Here is a 24,481-nt window from a genome sequence, read left to right as displayed (position 1 = left end):
ATATCAGTATCTCAGTGATTCAATTCTTGTCCCAAGACATCCAATGTTCTGTCATTCAGGACTCCATGCATGAGCACTGGGGATTCCCACAGCAGCTGCAGGATGAACAAGGACAATGCTCAGAATCATTATCAGACAACACTGAGATTGGTTCATATTTATTTCAGCTGTTATTGACTAAAATCCATTGGCTTTCTTGAACCAAAAGTTCTTGGATGTTATTTTTAAATCATTCTTTTAATTAGGGATCCTGACAATGAAAGCATAGCAAGGTCATTGTTCATAGCCCCATGGCCTGATCACACTGTTGCAGGTTTAACAAGGAGGATGGATACTACTAACAGCTTTACAAGAACTAATTAAACTGATAGATAGGGCATTTGAATGTATCCCATTAAATAATATTGCATTTAAGTGACATTTAAAATTTGAAGAGACCAAAATGCAATTCAAAAGCGATACTTAGTGAGAAACTGGAATTCAATTTATTAGAAATTGACACATCAAGAATATTCTTCAGTTTTGGGAAAAAAATGTCCTCCCACACAAAAAAAAAAAAAGCATAATTTGAAAGAAATTTATTCTATCTGACAGTTTTCCTGCCTTCTCACGAAATCATGCTGTCATCTGACCCCCTGACAAACTGCACTTAACATATGGTAGGCTCATGTCAAACTGTTCTCCAGTTTAGCAGCACAGCATTTGTAATCACCTATAAAATAAGCACAAGAGTAAATATTAGCCTGAGACCTGGCAGAGGAGGCAGTGAGGAGGGCTCAGGCTTCCAGGGAGACAGTACAAGGAGTCTCCTGCTCTCACGTCACAGGTTAGCCACAGTTAAACACCCAGTGCAGATGGGACACACACTCCACCTACTGCTCAGTGAGGCTGCTGTGCTGCCCAGCAAGGTTGCCTGACACACCTCTGCCCACTTCTCTCAAAACTGGGCAAAACTGCACTGAACCTCACTGCTCAAATGTGGGGCCCGTGCTACTAAACATAAATAAGCCCATGGTTTGACTGGTGATGCAAGGGAAAGGAGCTTAAACAGTGTGAAGGCACAGCTGGCACATCTTGGACTGGAAGGGAACAAACAGGGCTTCAGGCTGCTTTTTATATTGTCTTGATCTTATCCCACCTACTATTTTGAGACTCCAGACTGCTGTTAAGTTGATCATGATGTCCACAGTGCCCACAAATGGCTTAGGAAGTACTGGAGCTTTGGGCATGTTCTCATTTGCTGTTCCTCATGACATGGCACAGGGACAAGGAGAGTCCCCAGGGGCAAACCTGCTGGCTGTGAGGCAGGTTGGTATTGTGGAGGATGACACAAAGCAAATTTATGTCCAGTTTTAATAAACACATGACCCACACCAAAATCAAGCTGTCCTGCAGTGCACTCCCAGGTAATCTGCAAACAGCTCAAGGCACTAACCATGACTCTGCTGCACAATCTGATACTCAGAGTAAGCATTTAAAGGAAGAGACTGCATCATCAAACACAGGTGTATGAAAACCTCCTGAACAAGTGCAGCAAAGATGAACAAATCTTCCTCTCCTCCTCTAGCACTGTTTCTTTCACCCTCTTGTCCACTGTCTCGTTGCAAACTTTGGAAAACCACCACTGGAAAGGACTGCAATGAAATTGCAATTTTGCATTTGGCTTTATGCACCTGACTCACAAATGTTAAATGCAGAAAGCCTTTTTTAGGATATTAATAAAAATGACCATCAATGAAATTTGATCAATATGTTTAAAATGCTCCTTTGTATAGTGGGCAAACAACAGGGTTTTGCTCAAATTAATGGTAATCTAGGTCATATTTCAGTGAGTTATTAAGGAACTGTAATAGGAGCTGACTCATCAACACAAATATCACCCCACTCACAGCCATGCAAGAAATCCCAGGGCCAAATGAAAACTCAGCTGAAGAGACAATTTCCATCTGTAAGAGTAAAATGAGTGTTCATCAAAGTAATCTTTGCTGGTACATGAATTGCCTCTACAACATTTCTAAGAGAACATTTGGCTTTAAATGCTCTGTTGTTGAAACTGACAGGTAGAACTATTTGATTTTTGCCTTTGCTCCTGTGAAATAGCTCCTGATCAGCTCCTGGAAATTTCTAAATTGTAATCCACACTCAGCTCCTTGCTTTTAAATAAGACATTTCATTTTCAGATGTCAGATCCTTACAGTAAACCAATAAAATGGTGGTGACAGTCATTCACCTGCCATCTAAGGCTTCAGCTCTGATAAAAAAAGACACTTTTCTCCTTAAAACTTGTTTTATAAATAGAAAGTATTATAAGAGTGTTAAAACTTAACTTGTTCTCATGGTTTTTCTAGTGCTTGCATCAGACATTTACCTTACCCAGCATTTATGAAAACTGTGACTAGTGGTTTAGGTTAAAGGGATCATGTTTTGCATCACATTTTCTTAACCCAGGAGCCACTTTGAGTGAATCTCCTGCTCTGCTGGTAGAGAGACAAGGGCAGGTACAAGACAGCAAGGCCAAGATACTCCCACCAATTCAGCATTCTTTTGAAACAGCAGACCCATAAAGAGTAGAACAGCTCTTTCTCAGTATCATGTGATTTTTCTGGTGTTGTATTACTGAACTTCCTTCCTTGAACATCTTGCTCAAACAACATAGGCCCAGACTGGTTACTCTACAAAAAAGCACTTACTCCCTTAGGTAGAATTTAGGTGCCACACTCAAATTTCCTGTTGCTATTAAAGCAGAAATGAAGTAGATTTCATGCAAGAAGCTGTCAGGAACATTCAGACCCCCAAATGACAGTAACTAATAAATATATTAAAGGTTAGGAATACACTTTTGGCTACAGATTTCTGAGCACAAGCCTACAACAAAAGACCAGAAACTAAAAACCTAATTATGTTGACATCCCTGTACTAGCCATTGCCTTTACCATGTTTCACAACTTTTTCAGCACTGAATAACAGTATGACAACCTTTGAAGTGCAATAGCTCAGACAAAAATAAAGCAAAACTGAGCTGCATGAAAGCATCACTGCCACAGTGCACATGTGTGATACCAGAGGTTACTGCTAATGTGAGGGAGAAGAGAGGAACTCATGTCTCTATTTTTTTAATTTAAGAGTGAGGGGAATGTATCAATAATATTTAGTTCACATTTACCTTATTCCCAGAAAATCCAACAAACTCCAATAATCTCAGAATCCGTGCAGGAAACATGGACAATGTCTACAGAGAAAAATGTAAGAGTTATGCAGTAACAGACTTTCAGCCTTTCAGCTACCAATTGCCTCCTACAATTTTTCCAAGCACAAGAAATAATGAATAAAATTACTAAAAACATATCTATATGAAAATTTTCAGGGTAAGTGTATACACATGCTATATTTTACATACAATTTAAACAGAATATAGGTGGTGTCTCCAGGATGCTCTACAGAAATATGTTTACACAGCACATGCTTAGTAACTCCAGTACTTCTTGGATGTTTCAGAAATGTTGGGTTCATATCACTCGGTCCATAGCTGTTCTTTGTGCAGTAAATCTAATATTTGGGCACACAGAGCAGTGCAAGCAAGAGGAAGCTCCAGGCACTTTCTGCACCCCACGCCCTGAACAACCACATCACCCCTTGCCATCTCTGGGCCAGTGCCTCCCCAGGAACCATCCTGCACCATCTGCTCACCTGCTTTTTGGTCAGAACACAAGCAACAACAGCCAACAGTGGCTGGAGCAGCACCCCAAACTTCATTCATGCACCCCACTCCTCCCAACTACCCTGCTAACAGCCTGGATCCTGGGAGTTTTCCAATCTCAGGTAAAGAGTAAGTGGAATTTGAAAGGCACAGGCAACTGGTGCTCCTGGGCAAGGCTTCTCTTGGCCCTCACACCATGCTGTGGCCAGCAATCTCTTTATTTCTGAAGTGCTGTTATCTGATGTTCTCAGACCAGACACTGGGACCCTGCACTGTCAGAGCACACACCTAATTTTAACCATGTGATCAGTATAATGCCAGTGGAACTTCTCAGGAATTCAAGTTTGGGTCATTTCCAGGAGGTAGCAGGACACCAGTACAGGATGAGAGTGTTGGTACATACCAGGTTAAATGCTCCAACTCCAAGTTTTACACCTCCCTCAAAATGAAGATGGTTCTCTCCTTTGACATAATGTGGGGACTGTATGAGACTGTCCAACTCCCTGGAAATGCACAAGATTCTCTTACAGTGTCAGTAAATAACACGATTAATTCAGTAAGAAAGTAACCCCATCACCTTGAGCTACAGAGTAGTTTAAAAAAGGCTAATTTGTCATCTCACTCAAGTGAACAATATCTACATTTTGTTGGATTTATCAACAAATCATTTCTGCCACATCACTAACAATTAAAAACCATGGAATCCTGGACAGGAATTCCTGTCAAACAAACACAGCCAGTATTCAACCACACTTCAGCCTGAAAATGTTTCAAGGATGGCTGTTGGGAGCATCACCAAACTTTGCTACTGCAAAAAGAGATGATGGGGAAGTGCACAAGGCTTAAATTTAAATTAGTAAATTTGACTTGAGTTTCATTAATCCTTGGATTAAGCACATGCTCAAAAGAATATTTTGTTATAGGAAAAGACAACATAATAAATATTCTAAAATGGGCAGACACATCAGAAATTACTTTCACTTTTCTAACTTTTATAGGTCTCAGCTTTGTACTGTCCCTTTATTTCCCACATAATCCAGCTCAGTTTGAAATCAATTTGCCTCCAAGCTTTCTATAGTTATGTGGTTTTGACACTACTGACACATTACTGTTTAAATTTATTTTGTTAATTATTAGGAAAGGAAAAACATTGTTTTAATGGAAGCATATATTTGAGCTCAGGCTGTCATGTTTTTATTGACTGGTTGTTGCCAACAGACTCAGCACTATTTCCTGTAAGTGCAGTCTTAAGGATCTGCATTTAGTGTCACCTTCAACCCACACAAACACGGACACTCATCTCTCCCCCTTCCAATGGACTTCTGGAGATCCTGGACTTGGTGCTGGTTTGTGTCTGCTGGACACAACACATTCTGAACCCACTCTAAATCAAAATTCATAATTCTAACATAAATAAAATATTAGGCATAGTTAGCCTTCACTTTTTACTGTGCTTCAGCTATGGGTACTAAATGCTCCAAAAAGCTGCAGCTGGTGCTATAAAGAAATGCCATTTCATTATGCCTAATGCCTAAAAAGTCTGCAAATTGTGCTATGCAGACACAATGAACAGTGCATCATTTTGAACAGTTATTTTTTTACATAATTTCAAGGATGTAGTACTTGAAATATGCAAACCTTGGGAGTTAACAGAGCTGGGGTCCATTGTCTCCACAATCCAAATCAACCATAATGTTACTGTCCTTTGTTATGCAAAGGAAGAATCTGTGTGGGCTGAGAAAATCTGTAGACGTGAGGCCCATAATAAAGACTCAGTAAATACAACAGTAATGAATTTGTGAATTGGATCATTTCACCAGCAGCACTTTTTACTGGCAGAGTGCACTTAATGACATCATCACTATGACTCACCTGTAGGTTTGGTAACTGTTTCGGACTTTGATGCCTCCTTTTATGAAGCTGACCATATTCTCATCCTGTTGGAATGGAAACACATTAGCAGTATGAATTTGTAAGCATTATGAAGGGCATTTGTCTTCTTAAGATGAATACCCACCTGGAACATAAGCAGCATGACACAGACAATATAAGCTTCTAAAACACAGTACATGGATTTAGGATTTCCTATCTATATTAAAATATTTTTTACTCTGTTTAGACATGGGCATTTTATTTTAATGCTTTCTGGATCAGTTTAGCCCTTGTCACCTTTGAACCATCTGAATTTGCATTAATGAACACAGGCACTCAGCTAATAGATGTCACCTAAGGTATATGCATTTGTGGCTCTTTCAAAAAACAGCTTTCTCTCATTTGTCCTTGAATGTAGTAGAGATATATCTGGTGCTGAGCCAGGAAATGTTCACAAATAAACTGCAGACTCTGTCCTCAAGAGTCTGCAGAATACAATTTCACATCCTAAGAATGAAGCAAGGTCAGTAAAATTAGGCAGGATATTATATGCTCTTTCTGGTTTGAATACTCATATATATATATGAGATCCATACTAGTAAGATAACATCTTACATGAGAAGCTATAACAAACTGAGAAATTACAGCAAAGTATCTGGGGGACCATTAGTTAGAGAGTCTTTAGTTTCTTAACTTTCTGGAGGCACTTTCTTGCCTCTCTTATATAATCTGTCATTCTGGTTTGTTTTGATGTCTGCTGTTACTTTAAGACAGAGTCTACATGTGTTTTAACAGAAGATACCATCACAGAAAAATAATAAGAGGACATTGTGGAGAAAATAGCACAGATTAGATGAATTAATTAGATGTACTAACTAAGTACAACATATTAGGGGGTGCAGCACACCCAGCCATGTGTAAAGGTTCAGTTATATTTTCCTTTGAATGGGAAGTGGAACAAGGAATGGTTTTAAAATGTTTACACTCAGAATGACACCAGCAATAATGCCAGCTAATGTGAGAATTGTTCAGCCTTTAAAAAATGCTGAGACTACATTTTATGTGTTTTCAAATGCATTTGGTAATTTTTACTAAGCATCAGAACCAACCCACTTCAATAGCTGTTGGAACCAAGTGCCTCTGTTTAATTTTTCAAACTAGTTCATGTGTTCATGAAAAATTAAATGCAGAAGAGAACAGAAAGCAAAGAGACCTTTGCAAAAGAGGACAAGAAGTTGTTTTCATACTCTTAAATCTCAAGTTTCTATAAGCATTTTCATGAACAGGTATCTGTGAAAAATAGTGATTAAAACCAAGAGACACTGCTTCAAAATGCTCCTTTCCTATAGACATAACAGAGAAATTCTCAAACGTCTTCCTCCCATGTTTTCAGACCTCGCCCAAACTGCCCCCAGTGCTAGAGGCTACTAATCCCAAAGGAAAATGGAAACAAGTAGCTACACCTTGGTCATTTCAAAGTCCATCATCAGCACTCTAGAAACTACTAGAAGCTCCTCTGATTATGGGTGTTGCTATGAAGCAATAGTTTCTAGCAGAGGGACTCAGCAGATGGTTGAAAAAGGTTACACGGTTCATAAACTGTCGTAAGCAACATAAATCAGAGCCCACCTGGCAACTCACAAACCCTATAAAAACCACCACCTGCATTCCATTTCCTATCAGCACCCTTGAGCCAAGAAGCAGCAGCCTTTTTCTGACTGTGGCTTTTATTATCCCCTTGGTAGATGAAGAGGCCCACTTTCATACAGCAAGTACAGCCAAATCAAGAAGAAAAATCAGTTACTTCAACTGTGACTAACAATGAAAATTGCATGCTGGAGCCCTAGTAAGTACTGCTGATGTTGCTCCATCAAACAAATCAAGCTTCATTAGGACAGAGAGATAAAATCCAAAGAAGAGGGAGAGCTGCCCTTTCTTAAAGACAGCACTGTTAAGGAGAAAGCACGTGTGGAGCCTAATAGCTGTGCAGACCATAACTGCTGCTCAAGAACAAACCAGTGAGAAGGCAGCCTTGAGAAAGCAAACACCAGCCAGACTCAAACAAAAGTCTTGCTTGTATTCCAGCACGGCTTCAATGATCATCTCATCTTTTATATTTTTTTAAAATCTGATATCCCAACACATAATTTGAAAATTGGTGCTCACTGCAGTTACATTTCACACATCCAAAAGGGAGTGGGGAAGGGTGTCATAGGGCACTCAGCACTATGTGTGTGAAGTATTTTTTAATAATCATGAGGGAAAATTAAACATTCTAATATTTCATCAGATAGTCCAGATAAAATCCAGACTTGATCCAGATGAAAGACCCAATAGGGCAAACTATAGTCTTCTACCAGTCCATTTAGGAAAAGAAACCTGTATGGTATTTTCCCCCCCAGGAGCCATGCAGGAATCCATACCTGGAGGAATGTGAGTGCTGCTCTTTGAAGTAAACATTCAGCATAACAAATTTCTGCATGGATTTCCTCTAATGTCACACAGAGAGAAGAAAACAAATCTATCAGTCAAAAAGTAATTTAAAAACACTTAGGCCATTAATGTAGGAATAAAATCACAGAGCTCAAACTGAGAAAAATATTTTCCAAATTTGCTGTAGTGTTTCAGTTCCAGACTACTGATGTAACTCCAAATAGAAATGACACACAGTTATAGAAATTTTGCAGGAATTTTTCTGTTGCTTTCCATAAATTCCTGGATCTAGACCTTTACAGGCATTTCAATATTTCTTTCTAGATACTTCTTTACCCAGAAATTTTTGGGAGTGCTGAGTCTGAAAGCAACAAGACTAGGGATTTTGGATTGGTTACACAGCAATGGCCAAAACAATGACATTTGGTCCAGTAAATCACCAGATCACTGATTTTGTCAGTGAATTCACAATTTGCAAGCACATATTGAGTGAACAATTCTACAGGATTCAAACTGCATAAATAAAAAGGAAAACATTATGCATGTGGAAGATGTTACCTTCAGTGAAATGTTCAAGGCTTTGCCTATGCACAAGGTTGTTGATAGAATCAGCTACAGTAGACTTCTTCCTAAATCTGCAAAAAATCAGTTTGGTCATTCTGAAGGAGCATCAACAACAGAGAACAATGTTTCAGCTGGCCACCCACACAGTCACTAACCTGCCTCCAGTGCTCACCAGCCCCACCACAACACCACACACACAAACTTCAGCACAGGCCACAGAGAATTTAGTCAATGTGGTCCTCCTGGGATCTGCCTCTTACCCCTTGTGCACAAAAATCTGTCATGATGAAGGAGAGGAATAAGGGGGTGCTTTGATTTATTTTGTGTGTATGGGTGAATGTGGGTGGAAAAGTGGGAGCACAGTTGACTCAGACAAACAACTGCAGTACAACCATCATGCATGAGAATATTCTGTAGTGTTTGAACCTTGTGAACACCTTCCAGACACTGCAGAACCAGGACTACAGGTGGGATAAATTCTAATTGACAAGAAAAATCAGATACTGTAGTAAACTGAAGTTTTCAAGACTAGACAGCTGAGCACCCTCATTTCTGTGCTGTGACCCTCCTCTGAGCAGGAGGCTGGACTAGATGACCTCCTGGTGTCCCTTCCAACCTCAGTTTTCCTGTGATTTCTATAAGATTACATTTCCTTTTGTATCCAGCAGTCTTTCAAAACCTTCTAGGAAGGAACTATTTACTGATTGAATTGCTCCAGTCTTACCTTTGACAGGTGGCTTGAGCTTCCTTCATTGTGTTCCCTGCATTCAGTATGTCCTGAGGATCAAATGTCATCATAGCTTGCATCTCCAGGATGGTGGCATAAGTCAGGGCATGATACATGCTGTCTTTAGTTCTGCAAGAAAACACAAGGTGCAAAGCACAGCTGATTCCATTGTATTATTGCTTTTAATAAGCAAATACAAATCCAGTTCTAGAAATTGAACAGCCTCATGGAAACAAGGTCTCAATGAACTAGAAACAGAACACAAAGGATATGCAAAATAATCAAGAAACAGTAATAGGTTAAGATTTGTACAAGAAATCATGTCTACAGTACTACATACTCTGCCAAAATGTATCAATTTTGAGCTGAGGATAGATATTTAACAAAGAATCTACAGGAATTAACCACATGGCTCACCATTCAGAAACAATAGAATCATGGTGAGATTAATTCTGGTGGGTTTTTTTTTTTATTATCTAATGACTGCTACAACATATGACACAAATCCAGCAGATTCTTCTGATTTGGGACAGTTAATACAGGTCAAGGAAATAAGTAACACAATATAACCATGGCCAAAATAGAATCTCCTTGAAACAGATCTTCCCATCAGAAACATTATCAAAAAGTATGTATCAAAAAGTACAGCCTTTTTCTCCTCTCCCCTTCTGCCAACCCTCCAACCCAACCTGTTCAACTTAAATATTATTCTGTAGGGTTTCAGAAAGCACCACTTTGGCAGAAAGTAAAAAAAAAAACCTTTGGCATTAGTGCAAGGAAAACAATGAACTCCTATGTGCAGCCATTGCTGGCACCTTTCCTCTGACAGGAAAGAGGTTTTATATATTGCACATGTTTAGAGCATTCACCTGTGTCTGGTGTAATTCTCTGCAAGTGAATCAAAATATCTTCAGGCATAGAGGTCTAATAAGTACAACTTGAGAAATATGTTGAAAAGCAAGCTCAGATAAATTCCTGACACAGAAACTCTCTGTAGACCTTGCTAATCCACCCCTGACAAACAGCACAACTTAAGACAAATATTGTTAAAGAGCAACAATTGTTATTTCAATTGTTTACACTCTAGAACAGATCAGATAGCTCTATATGGTAGGGAATATTCAAAAATACTTGCAGTCAAACAAGGATATCCTTTCAAAACCTCCACCCTCAGCACACCTGTTCTCAATGTGTTTACTTCACATGCTTCTTCATTTTCCTTTCAGGGAGCAAGTGGTGTGCCAACAAACATGCCCTTGACAAAGGTAGGGCTGCATTAGGAGGAGTGCTGCTGCCAGCAGGATGAGAGAGGGGCTGCTTCCCCTCTCCACAACACTGGAGTGCTGTGCCCAGTTCTGGGCTCCTCAGTCATGGACACACTCAAGAGCAGGGTGGTGAGGATAATTAATGGACTGGAACATCTCTGCTATGGGGAAAGGCCCAGAGAGCTGGGACTCCACTGGCTGGAGAACAGAAAGCTCAGGGGGTTTCTATAATATATAGAAATAGCTGAGGGGAAGAAGCAAAGAGAACAGAGCCAGGCTGGTGCCCTGGGACAGGATCAGAGGCAATGGGCACAACATGAAGCACAGGAGGCTCTGGCTGAACATCAGGAAACACTTTTTAAATCCATCAGGGTGACCATGCAATGGCACACATCATCCACAAAAGCTGTAGAGTCTGTATCCTTAGACACATTCAGAATGGCCCTGCTTGAGTACATGACTTTCTGAGGTGTCCTCCAATCTCATCTCCTCTTATTCTGTAGGGTTTTTTGAAGGAGAAAAGCCAGACTCTAAAGACACCTCAATCCATGTAATTTCTTACCCCAGAAATACACTTGCCTCCCAAACTTTTGGTATCTGGACTGAATTGAAAGAAAATTTAATGGATCATTTCAGATCCCACTACATTAATCAATAATCTAATAATTTACTGTGGTGACTTGGGCCTGGTGCTTCCCAACCCTCACAGTGACAACAAATGGCTCATTTTTCCAACACACAGGGCACAGAGCAGGGTGGCTGCATGAAGGAATTTGCAGTGCACATCTTTAAACTTCACTGCAGTCTGTGCTCTGTGGCTGTCCTTAATTCCTACTTGCCCTCACCATCTAAACCAATCTAGCATAAAAGCTGTTCTGGGAAATATCCTGGTGCCATAAGTGCTATAAGCCCAAGACTATGCTACCATCCATCTCATTTGCAAGCTAAGAAGAGCAGACAGATAATGGAGAAATTAGTTTAAAATCCAGTGGAGCTAGGACAGCTCTTTCTTGTTCTCGTAGATCTTGATTCTTACAGTAGACTGATAATGTAAAGTAGAAAAAAATGAACACAAAAATGCCAGCCTGATGAAGTGTTTCTGTTCATTAGATTATTCATCAGCCTCACTGGGTGCAGAAAAACACACTTCATCTTGTATTTACTAAACTAAAACCCTTCCAGAGGCTCAAATGCAAAACATAGGGAAGTGACTGAAATAGTATCCTTTTAAAATAATAGAAACTTGCTTTCCCAAGCAAAGCAGATAAATATTGAATTCACTGCACTAAAAGGAAAATTGGTACTTTTCACACACATGTGGTGAAGAGGGATTTCCTTCTCCAGTAATTTGTTTCTGAAACCAAACCACCCCTTCCCTAATCAATGGTTTCATCTATTTTACTTCTAATACTTAAAGGAGATAATAATTAATGCCTGTCATTAGCCAACTGGTATTTAGCAACATTCAAATTTGTTCTTTTTATTTCAGGGGTGGGGATGCTGGCAGAAATGCAACTTATTTATGCTATTTCTATTAACCATTCCATTAAAGTTGCCAGCTACATCCTGGGGTATTGCCAGGAGCTTTAAGGCCTTGGTTTCATATGGATGGATACAGAATGAAACTTGTTATCTTTTTAACTTTTCTTCTTTTGATTCCTCAGCAACAATTCCCTCAGGACACTGTTGGAGTTAACAAGCCTGTATGACACGAATGCAACTAATATTGTGATTAATGACTTATCCCAGTAGTTGGTATCACATGACTGAATAAGAGGATTATAAGTAATATCTTTAGGCACTTATGGAGTTCTGCCACATGCCTCTTCTCCAACTATGGTGCAATCATTATCATCTTGCAGCACTGCCCTTTCTTGGAGTTGTTGGAGAACACTCTTATTCCTGCTCTAAAACTAGTGCTTAAGTGAGGACAGGCACAACTTTCCAGCTGAAGTATGAAAATCAAAAAGCTTGAGGTTCAACCTCAGAATTAAGCCAGGGCTAGTAATCTTTTGTGAAAAATAGTGCTCAAAGTATTTTCTGTAGATCCTTTAAAGTAATCCAGCAAACAAGACATGCATTCCTAAGTTATAGAAACCTCAGGTTCAAGTTCATATGTTGATTTAGTATCAAGATGCTTTCAATACTTAAAACAAATCCAACTGCACAGGGTGAGAAAGATCCTCCCCAGACCAGTCAACAGTCTGTCCATCCAGGAGGACTCAGGAGTGAGAGACCAATGCCCAAATCAAACCTGCATCAGGAGAGTGTGGTCACAGGGGGCCTGAAGGCTTTCCTCATTTTTGATCCCAGGTTCCACCAACATCCAAACAGCCCACTAGACCCATGGGCAGAGCCTTTGACAGAAATGCTCACATTTGATGAACAGACATTTTCTGATAAAAACCCATTTCCTGCAAGACTCCACAGTAGCAATAGGTTAACAGCCAGCAAGGACCTCTCCAGTCAGCCACCATCTCAGCTCCCTTGCTACCACAAGCCACCAGGATGGCCCAAGACAAAAAGCTCTGCTTCAACAAGAGAATCCCTGAGCCTCTTTAATGGAAGCCATTTTCCAAAATTCAGAATCTGCTAAGTTCTTCCAGCAAAGAGGTGAAACCAACAATTTAGTTAGTTTTTGGTAGCAATTAATTTATTTAAAAGGACTATAAAAGTTGTGTTCTTTCAGACATCAAGTATAAAAAAAAAACCCCTAGAAATAACAACCTTGCTCTTTTCATGACATTCCTTACAATAAATAGTTAACCCAAGCTTTCAGCAACATATTTATCCAAACACTGTATAGAGCTTCCCCTTATTCTTTCAATCTCCATTTGACAATCACACCTGATCTTTCCCAGGGAAAGCTTTTTCAAAGCACAGTCATTCTAGAATTAATATTCCACCAAACAACATCAAGTGCTTTTTGGAGTCCATTTCCAGAATAAAGACCACTGCCTGGAACAAATCACTGTCTTATTATTCCTTTAATATTGCAAGCAGCAACACATGTGGTGCACCTCATCCAATGGTCCAGGAAATTCTGTCATGAATTTATCTTATTTACCATTCTCCCAACAGATCTGATATCAGCAAGCTGTCAGGTGATTATGCCATGTTTTCCTTCAGGATGATTATTAAAATAGTAAGCATTTGTCTTGGGAAGGGAACATCTCACCAGAACCAACCCTTAATTTATTATTGTCTGTTTGCAATTACATGAGGGCTAAAATCCAGTCAGCATTTAATGGATTTACTGCATGTCTCAGGGCTGAGAAAACATGAGATTTTTTCCCTGCTCTAGTGATTGGACAGTTTCAGTGTTATGCATGTTAACAGTTAATATATTGCATATTGAAAATCACTGCTGTGCTTGGTGACTGAACTTCAGGAATTTCCTAAGAGTTCTTAGATGCAGTATGAGTACTCCATATAAAAGATAAATTTAATTAAACTTGCTGCAGATAGCACAAGATAATCAGAACCCACTATTATACAATGATTGTTAATAATAATGAAAACTGACTCTAAAAGCTAAAAGGTAGTTCAGGAAACAAGAAAAGTTATGTAATATGAGACAAGAACACCAGATGTATTTTTTCTGTGAAATGAGATCTCTTCTTTATAATGGATTTGTTTTTCTTTATGATGGATTTGCTTTTCTAACAGGAAAAAAAGAGCTTTACCTCAACACAAGTCTAGACACCATCCTCAGATATTTATTTTTAAGCTGCTAGGAAAGCTATTCTGATTTTAAGCCTCACACATTGTGCCAAATCTGCTGTCAGTTTTACATGGTACAAATTAGTTGCAAATACACTTATTTGAGAGCCAAATGTGAGTAATTTAGTGAATCTGCATTCATGTAATACAGAGCAGAGTATCTCCTACACCAGAAGCATTAAAGCTGCAAAAATCTAAGATCTGAAATTCTTCACCAGAGTGTAAAAACTGAAAAGTATTGATAGTATGTTTATGGACTGTGAAAACTAATTTCAAATCTCAGCACACCAAAAGGGAACACTGAGGAACTGGTGGCTCTGACAGCAAATACTCAGTAGTACCACATGTGCCCACTCTACAACTCTTCTCATTCCTAAAGAGATGGAGAGTGTCCATAATGGATTTCATCTGTGGGGAAACTCAGCATCCTGTTTCTTCATTGCACTCACAAAGATCCTAAGTCTCCATTTCCCTCACTGCCAAAGGCAACAGGAATAAGGGCCTCCTCATAACAACAGGCTAACATGAAAAATTATTTTCAAAATGGTTTTGCAGTGTGGAATAGAGTCAGGTACAAAAACAGAGTATCAGCTCATGAAATACATTCTGCAGAGCCCAACAAAAGCTGAATGAAAACCATATGCAACAGAAGAAAAATGGACTTACAGAAAAAAACAACCCACAGCCTCACTAGCTTTTGCAGTGTTTTGGAAACCTGCTGCAATAAAATATCCCCTTATTTTATGCTAAGCACTGAGTGAGCCTTCCCAGATGGGGCTTTACTGTCAGGAATTAATGAAAGCACAATTATTCTTCTTACCCTTTTTATTATATATTTTGATGATATATAAACACTAAACAACTTTGCTGTGAATAAACCTAGCATTATTAATACAGCTGATGCTACAATTTATCATTAATGTCCTTGCCAGAGTGTACTTACATGGCTAAGCTACACATTCTGGCATCAAATAGGAGGCTGATACCTCAGCAAAGGGGATATGCAGTATTCACTGTAGTTACCCCTGATACATATCAAATACACACTATGAATTTTACTTGTTTCATACTCCAATGTCCTAAAAGAAGGTATGATGCAATTTTCTGGTGCAATTTCAAAAGTAAATGGAGTAAATTGCATGGATGGGGGAGAAATTTAAATTAACCACAGACTTCAAGAAGCCAAGAACACAGGTAACTTCAGGACAGGGTATGACAGATCACAGACATTGTAAAGACACAATAATTTTTAGGAACTATTTCATGACCTCACTGCTTGCAGCTGGGCCACTCACTACAAGTTGGGCTGTAGCATAATTAAGAAACAGAGTGCACGACCACAACACTGAATTGCAAAATAAGCTGTGAGAGTTTCTGCAAGTGCTTACAACAACAAAGAAAGAATTTATATCTAATGTTTCTCAAACCTGCAATTCATGGTCAATTGCTCATTTAGACACAAAACTACAGTTTTGCAGATTCTCACAGTGCACAGAAAAATATGGGAAAGGAGACAAAAATAAAATGTGACAGAAGATGGTTTCTACTCTTCCAGGAGGAAGAATCTCACATACTGCACTACAGCTGAGGAGTTAATTCTTTGGACATCAATACTATGATTTTAGAAGAGAGATAAGTGCCTTACACTTGTGTGAGTAAATAACAAGATTTTATTTACTCACACAAGTGTAAAGTGCTTATCTGTCTGTCCCAAAACTTAACACATTAACTTACCACTCCCTTCTGAACCAAAACCATACAGACTTATAAGAGAACCAGCTGAGTGGTCAAAATCTCCTGAGAGATGGTGAAGTAAAGAAAAATCAACAGAGAAAAAGTAGGAAATCTTATCAACTTACTTTGCTTGTAGAGAAGCCAAAGCATCTGAGAACTTGTTGTTAAGAAATAAATCCAGAGCTGCCATACATTCACGCAGTGCCACGTTGAGGTCTGATGTAGATGACCTGCCAAAAGAAATAATAAACTCAGCACGTGTTCTCCTTCTACCAGTGCATTACTGCTGCATTTGAACCCTCCTTCCTCAATTTCAGATTTATTCCCTTGCAAAACCTGCTATTTTATCTCTAGTGATTATAAAAAGTGAAAGTGACTCCTATTATGTTTGTGGATTTGGGTGTTTGGGTTTTTTTTAAACTATACTTTCACCAAGTGACATGTGAAAAGCAACTGAAGTCTTCCATTTTCTGAAAAAAAACCCCAAAAAACCAGACAAACTGCATGTACTTTACATAAGAACCTGGACATGCAGAATTTGCCATGTGGGAGCACAGCATTTTGATGAGCTCAGATACCAGAAGCACTGGGTGACAATGCACATCTCACTGTAAGGCTGCCAGACTCCAGCTGGTGACATCATGATCACATTATCACTTCAAGGATGAGACATTGTCAATCTGCATCAGAATATAACACCAACTGCTGCTGGAACATCTGTCTTCATTCAGCTCATGTTCAGAGTGGTGCCTGAGCAACAAACCACTACAAACTCACAGGTGGGTTAAAATTTCCCATTGTGCATGTTCATGGGAACATCACTGTCCCTAAGAAATGCTACTGCACTAAAAAAAACAAACTGCTGTGGTATCTCAGAGTCAGAAGACTCTCAGTGACTTACTCTGGCTGTACTTTTCTCCTTTACAACATTCAGATGTCAGCCTGACCTGTCACAAGGCTTCTCAGCTGGTCTTTAAAATACTGGCAACAGGATAATACAGACCAGCTGAGTTAGTTTGGCCCAAGTTCATCACCACCAGAACTGCTGGACAAAAAAAAAAAATCCACAAAAGGAACAAAAAAAGCCTTGCACTAATAAAGTTAAGGTCACCTAGCCAGTGTTAGGACAGTTGAAACATCTGCATCTAATGAGCAAAGAGCTACACTGCACTAATATATTGTATACAGGCATGTACAAAACATCCTCCAACAAAATACAAACAAATCCTCACCATGTTCCTGATTCTGAACAGCTCTAACTAATGTGATCTATCTTGTGACTTAGAAACTCTGTTAGTTCCTTAAAAAGTGGCACAGCACAGAATGCTGAATGAAGACCAGAAAGTAAAGCCCTGATAACATCTTAGGGAAAGGCAGGGGAGCACAGCAGAAGCAGATAGCATCAGCAATAACCACTCACTGCAGCAGTGGTTTGATTTTGGTTTTAGCAATAATGACTGCAAAGAAATACAGAGTATAATTACATATACAGAAAGCAGGACTTTAAATTTGAGAGGAACATTACATGATGCTGCTCCTAGTGGCTTTGTCATCATAACTTCAGATACACTGCAAATCCTTTTGCACCCAAGACACTCTGCAAGTGCTTTGCAAGCATTGATTAACCAAGTTTTGGCATCCGTCTCATACAAAATGCAATATCATGTCTGCCCATTCTGAGCTATTCTGAGCCCTGCTTAATAATTAAAACTCGGTCAATTATTGCTTATTGCATTAAAACTCCTACCTTCCTGTTTTTAAATCTGAGTCCCTGAACCAAGTAACATATTTAACATGAATAAAGCACATCTTCACCTGCTTTAAAATATTTTGACTACTATCATTTTACCTGGGTTTTTTTATTTGTTCATTTCTTGTCATGCAGGAGAATTGCTCCAATCAATAAAAATAAACCTTTTCAAAATACTCCTTTGAAACAGAAAGATGACAAAGAATAAAATCACTGCAGAAGCTCAAAACAGAAATAAGATATAATAATTACTTGGCATCTTTTCTGGAATAAGAATTAATGACAGTGTTACCCCATAGCAGCAACACAAGCTGCACGTTTCCCTCATACTCCAAGGAAACCTGCCACAGGATGTAGCTCCCAAGTCAAGGGCTTAGTAGCTGGGCAAAATACACACCTCTCCTAAATGCTACAAACCATTCACCTGCCACTGTTAACAACGGGGCAGAAACACTTTCAGCTCGAGGGTGCTCAGCATTTTAGCAAACTGATTAGTCATGCTTCAGTGGGCTGCAGATCCCTCCTGCTTCCAGCAGCAGGGTCACAACTGCCTCTAAACCAAACGTAAAATGCTGCGTGCTGCTACTCACCTGTGTGCTGAGTCTCCTGCGTGTTCTGACATAGTCATTGTAAGCCCACCCAGCTTTCAGGCTCGAACATCAGCAGCACTCGGTGCTCCTGAGCCAGCCGCGAGTGGCAGCCCCGGTGGGAGCGCAGGGCAGCGCCTGCCTGCGGCACCACACTGCGATTGGGCACTGCCTCGGAGCGGGAGCATCGCTAATCCACCGGCCACATCCTCCAGAGCAGCCCGTGGCACACAGCCTCGTGTGCCACCGCATCCAAATACAGCTGGAGGCCTCCAATGTAGGAGGGGCTGGCGGCTGCCAGCCTATCTCTGATCTCCAGACCTGGCTGGAATGAGCAGCAGCATCAGCCACCTTTTCTTCTGTCCAGACCGAGCCAAATACCCTTGTAATTACAGACCCGAAACAACAGGAATTACTGCATGTGGCAGCGGCCCACATCAGAAACCTGCGAACCAGAACAGAGAGCCAAACGAGAGCAGCTGACAGGCGGCACTCGGGCAGTAATTGCTGCAAATGTGAGAAGCGCACAGGCGAGAGACACAAGCAAGTGCTTCTTCCCAGCAAGGATTCTCCACAAAACAGGCTCCAATCCAGCAGCCAGACTGGTGCTTTTTGTTGGTTCCTGTACCTTTGGGAGGAACTGAGACTTTACACGCTCTTTGTAATCATCTCTCTTTAATGCCATGGAAAATGAGGCGAGTTGGCACTAACAATTTAATCAGTGGAGTGAGCTCATCTGGCTGATTTTGCCCAAAATGAAAAGTGTATTCCTCTGAACTGCTTTGCTGGCACACCAGCTGTACCAGCCCAGTACACAACTACAAGCAGCATTACCAGTCCTTCCACTCATTTATGAGAGCTGGACTGTGGAAGTTGATCAGCCATGATCTACTTACATAAATTAGTTTCTCCAAGAGCATCTAATGCCAGAAATTATCTGTTTGCTAGATTAGATGAAGTAATACCAATAATGAAGACATACACTGCTGAAGGAAGACCCAAAAATGATAAACCAGCAAAGGACAATTCCAGGAAGATACTCTGAATCCATTAACATACCTGATTAAATCTCTTGCTGGTTTTATGGCATCCTGTACAGGAAAAGCCTGTGCTGCATTTGGTACAAAAATTACTGCAATAGATCCACAGGCTGTCCCAATAATGACTCCATTACATGTTCCTAACAGCATTGTGTACCTGGCCACAGCAGGAGATAAAAAACATTACTGCTTTTTTTCCCCTAGTTGGGAATAACTACTGGTTACAACTTGAAATTAACTGGCTGTTTCCATGGCATGGGATCATGGGCTATTCTGAAAAGGTTTTTCATCATTCTCACTAGCTATTTGTACAATTTCTAATTAATACTGTATTCTCCAAATAGTCCTTAAAGCCCTGTATGGTGAAGGCTCTGGCTGTCTCTGCCAAGGTCTTCAAGACTTGATTTGGCAGGTTTTTATTTGAATACCACTTCCCTAGAAACAATTATATACTCAGACAAACTTCAGTATTGAACCTCTCCTTCCCCACATATATGTATGTTTTCTTTTAACTCAAGAAACCAAATGTAAAAAAACTCAGATCTGAAATATTTCCACATTTAGGCCATTTCCCATCTGGTTTTACAAGGTTCTTTCCTTTTTTGCTTTTGGGCAACAGGTTTTGCAAGGACAGTCATATGGTTCTCCTTGTGGTTTTGTTATTTAAGAAATCGTTGTTGTCTGCCCCAGGGACCATGAGTGGGGTTGCTTCACACATCACAACCACAATATATCCTGGGAGTTGCAGTAAGAGCTGCTCTCCTTACTCCACTGCATCCCCACTGTCTTTAGCTGGAAACACAATTCCTTGGAATATCCCAGGCAATGCCCCTTTTACTTAACCACCAGATCCTTTCTATCTCAACAGCAGTATCAAACAAAATTAATCGGCAGAAATAAGCAAAACTCAAATCTGGAATATTAATAACAGTAAAAAAAAAAAAAAGAAAAAGTTTTCCATTATCAAAAGGAAAGAGACACATGATTTTTGAGCATGGGAATTACCATATTAATGCATAATTTTATTTCATTGTGTGCATGATGACTGGCTCCTTAATACATGTTTGCGGTGCATAAGCTTTGTGATTTGCCACTGAGTTTTACAGATTTCTTCAATGAAAAAAGCATCCTGAACCCTACACTGTGCAAAATGCTAAAATACTCAACCTCAGTAATTATCAGAGTGTTACAAAGAAAGGTAAGTCTGAGGTTTGTGCCTTTGTAGTAATGCTTTTAATAGTAATTCAAGAGCTCCTTCAGTACTGTGAAACACTACAAGCAAGTTAAATCAGTCATATCCTAAAATATGGATGCATTTCTCTGCCAACTCTGCCTTATCTGCAAAAGTCAGCTGAGGTTGTGTGCATGGGCAAATTAATTTAGAGGAGGAGAAAAAAATACAAAGAATCAAACACCATTTAAGCTTCACCAGCGCTAACACTTCAACCACTGCCAGATGTGAGGAGCCTCCCAAAGCACATTTCAAAGGTCTCAGTTTCAGCACTAAGGAAACTTCCCTGTCTGACCACCCAGGAGCCACTGGCAGTCACACTCCCATCACCTGAGCCCCTTCACAGCTGCACATCCCACACCCACACTGAGACCCCATAACAGAGTTTCAAATCTCCCAATCCTTTAAATTATTTCATCTGGGTGCAATAACAAAATAACAGCTCGAGCTGGTGCCTCCGAGGAGGGACTCCAAACAAAGGAACCCCTGGGCTTTTATGCCCTCACAGTCTAAACAGGAAAAAGTCTGGGGATCTTCAGCCCCTGCTGTGTCCCCAAGTGTCCCTCCCTGTGCCCTTTGTTGTGCCAAGGGTCAGCAGTTCACATCCCATGGCACCGTCACTGACACCAGGATGTCCTTCCCACTGCCTGTTTTCAAAAAGATATAGAAATATGGAAATTCTTGCCATGACACATTTTCTGTTCTCCTAATGCTGGATAATCACAGGGACATTAGGAGATACCAGGTTGCACCTGGGGTCACTTCCTTAACCTCTTTCAGTTCTCCAGGTCATTCCTAAATCCACTACCACTTTTCTAAATAGTTTACTTCTTTGAGCAACACTGCATTACACGTTGTGAGCCTGAAAAAATCTCTACACTCAAAGAAAACAAAAAGTACACCACTTGGGAAGAATTCCTTTCTTCTGCAAGCATTTCCAAACCCACATGAGATCAGAAATAATCTTGGATGAAAAGAACAAATAAGCACTTCTCACAATAAGTTGTTACTATTCAGTTCTCAGACAATACAGGAATATCTCCATAATTCAAAAGAAAATAAGTTAATGCAAGACAATTAATTCTCCCATATCCCTTCCTGTTCTATGTGCCAAGCTGTTAATACCTCAGCATTTATCTTTCTGTGTTCTTGAGAACTTTCCTGGCCCATGTCTAAGACTCCTTGGTGCTGCAGAAATGCCATTACTTCAACAACAAAGTAACAGTATTTGTGTTCTCCAAATATTCTGCATAGAGACACAACAGTGATACAATTCTGGAATTCAGGGTATCATAGTATTTCAAGTTGTACATGGAGTTTTTACACCATTTATTTTTGAGGTTAATTCAGCTCTCAAATCTCTGAGTTATTGATGCCTCAGCAATGTCAAAGGTCTTTAAAAAAGCCCTTCTGTTCCAGCAAAGGCTCACAAATCAAAGGGCTGTGACAAAGCAGTGCAGTGAGCAGCACAAAAATCAGGGAATTGGCAAACTCATGCTCTGCCCTTGGTCCCACCATGTTTAACTTGGACTGAGCAGGATCTAGTTAGCATCAGGCTCACAGTTCTCATCCTGTATTTGAATGGGCAAACAATGCAATAAATTCATTAAGATAGGTTTGTTCAGACAAATAAAATGTACTGGTGTCATTTCTACTGTTCCCTTTCCTTGTTGTGCTGCCCTGGCTGCTCAGAAGGTGAAATGCACCACTGTGGGTGAGCACTCCCAGTCAGCACAACTGCCTGCATCAGACAGAATGAAAACACATAGAAATCCAGCCTGGGATATTACAAAAATAAGCCCAAATATCCTGCAACAGCACTGATCTATTGGAATGTACAAAGAAAATGTTCCCTCGCACAGGGTTAACATTGAAATAAAACAAATATATTCACCATTACAAAAATTAACAGGATTGCTGCAATTAGGAATAAATTTTAATCATAAATCAGACCACAGTAACATTTAGCAAGCTTTAATAGCACTTCTTTTTAAATTCAGATGATCTACAATCTTGTCACTTTGAAGGTCACATGTGATTGATGTAATTCCTTTTGGGGTTTTTAAGAGTCTTTAGACAACCTTATAATACCCACTTGCTCTTTTTTCCAAGTCCTCTGACTTTTCAGTTTTACTGCCTCTGGTCCACCTACACTTCTGACATAGTTACTCTCCATTTTTAAAGGTCTAATTCTTATCTCACTAAAACTAATGAGAAAAAAAAATCAGCAAGAGCTGCACTAGACCACTATCATGCAATGGAATTGAGCACGTTTAGGTACCCAGCAAACAAACAAATAAAGCATGAAGCAAAATGCAAACTCACTGTGCCATGTTCATGGTAAGAAGCCACACAAAATCTGTGAGATTTGTTTTCCTAAGGACTGCAAGGTCAGGGTAGAGTATTACTTCTGGAATCAGATTCAGTGAGAATTTAGGGAGGGATGTCAGGCAATTCCCCTTTTTGTCTGATTCTGCACTTCCCAGCAGTGATAAAGGCTGACTGGGAGGTAACAAGAGAATTACCTGGGCATGGCTCTGCAGCCATCAGAAATCTGGTTTATGCTGACTTACACTTCACTTCTTTCAGACTTCAGTGTGGTTACCAACACAGAAGGAAAGAAATACACATTCTGGCCCAAAAAGCATTTTCCTGCAGTACTTCATGTGAGTAGAAATGTTTCTTTGTTTGGTTTTACTTAATTTGGTTGGGGTTTTTTTGTTGTTTTTTTGTTGTTTAGTTGGGTTTTTTCCATTAAATCTGAGCAAAGCATTTTCAAAATAAATTACTCTGTAACATGTTTTGTTGCAACTTAAAAAAAAAATTACAATGCTTTTGTTATCATTCCACTGCTGAACAGTATCTTAGGCTCCCATAAAAATAATATATAGGAATGACACAAAACACTTGAACAAATAGGGGATTGTTGCTTTGCCTTTAATCATTGCTTTACATGACAGTCCAGATTATCTTTCCCTGAGAGCTTCCAACAACCTGACTTTATTCTTCAGAAGCATCTGCAAAGCATACTTCACAGAATCTTGACCAATAACAATGCCACTTTCTCTCTAATTCAATAAAAAATCAAGCATGGCACTTCAATACACCTTTACAGTTCTCTTGAACCTGCCCAGTGAATCAATACTCAAGACCAGAAAAAGAAGTACCAGTAGAAAGTTGTCTTGGCACTCAGCACTGCCAAAGCCATTTTGAAGAGTTATTCTTTGGCACAGTGGCTTCAAGAAAAAAATAGTTATTATTCTTTCGCTTTCAGAGTGCAAAAACAACAAACTAAGCAAACTACCTGAGGAAGAAAAACAAATGAAAGCCAGAACAAATGAGGCTGATGTTGAACTCAGATTCAGTTAGTCTGGGATCTTGCTGACAGTTTTTCCCTTTCTGACAGGAAACAAGGATTGGTAAAAAGTAAAAGCTTTAATGCAGAGAAGATTTCATCAGTTCAGGATGGCAATTTTATTAGAAAGAAATGTAAAATGATGCCCAAGTTCAGTACTGCATTCTGTTAGATACACATCTGAGATTTCAGCCATTAAGTATATCTGAATGACCTATCCTAAGATTGGTACTTTCTTCTGACAATTGCTTTTTCACAACAGATGACTGAAAGTTTTATTATCAAGTTGAAGACAACAGCTGAAAATCTCTAAAATGGGAGGTTCCTTTTTCATCACCCTACTCAAAAATCTGTTTACTTCTCAATTCCAGTCATTCCACTAGATCATTCTTCCTCCAACTATGATCTGATAATCTATTCCCAAAACATACATGATACCTAAAGAAACCAAAATTCAGATCTGTGGAAACACCATCTGGGAGCTTCATCACGGTTTTAAAAGA

The 24,481-nt window shown here is 39.7% G+C and overlaps 1 protein-coding gene across 2 annotated transcripts in view; it reads right to left on the bottom strand.

The window, feature by feature from the left end:
* The window catches only part of TTC39A (tetratricopeptide repeat domain 39A), a 52,541-nt gene that overhangs the window by 26,067 nt on the left and 1,993 nt on the right, over positions 1-24,481 (bottom strand). Inside the window, exons 1-8 of one of the 2 annotated variants that reach the window (XM_033067863.2) lie at positions 18,356-18,706; positions 16,141-16,245; positions 9,291-9,422; positions 8,561-8,637; positions 7,993-8,060; positions 5,570-5,634; positions 4,101-4,200; positions 3,164-3,229 (exon numbers count right to left, since the gene is read on the bottom strand). In XM_033067863.2, coding sequence (XP_032923754.1) covers positions 3,164-3,229; positions 4,101-4,200; positions 5,570-5,634; positions 7,993-8,060; positions 8,561-8,637; positions 9,291-9,422; positions 16,141-16,245; positions 18,356-18,393 — 651 coding nt within the window. In that variant the 5' untranslated portion in view covers positions 18,394-18,706. Of the gene's footprint in view, positions 1-3,163; positions 3,230-4,100; positions 4,201-5,569; positions 5,635-7,992; positions 8,061-8,560; positions 8,638-9,290; positions 9,423-16,140; positions 16,246-18,355; positions 18,707-24,481 lie in introns of those variants that run through there. The other variant, XM_033067864.2, reaches the window with a different exon arrangement.

The sequence above is a fragment of the Catharus ustulatus genome, chromosome 9 (assembly GCF_009819885.2).
Source record: "Catharus ustulatus isolate bCatUst1 chromosome 9, bCatUst1.pri.v2, whole genome shotgun sequence".
Classification (NCBI taxonomy): Eukaryota; Metazoa; Chordata; class Aves; order Passeriformes; family Turdidae; genus Catharus; species Catharus ustulatus.
This window is presented reverse-complemented; position numbering and strand designations above follow the sequence as displayed.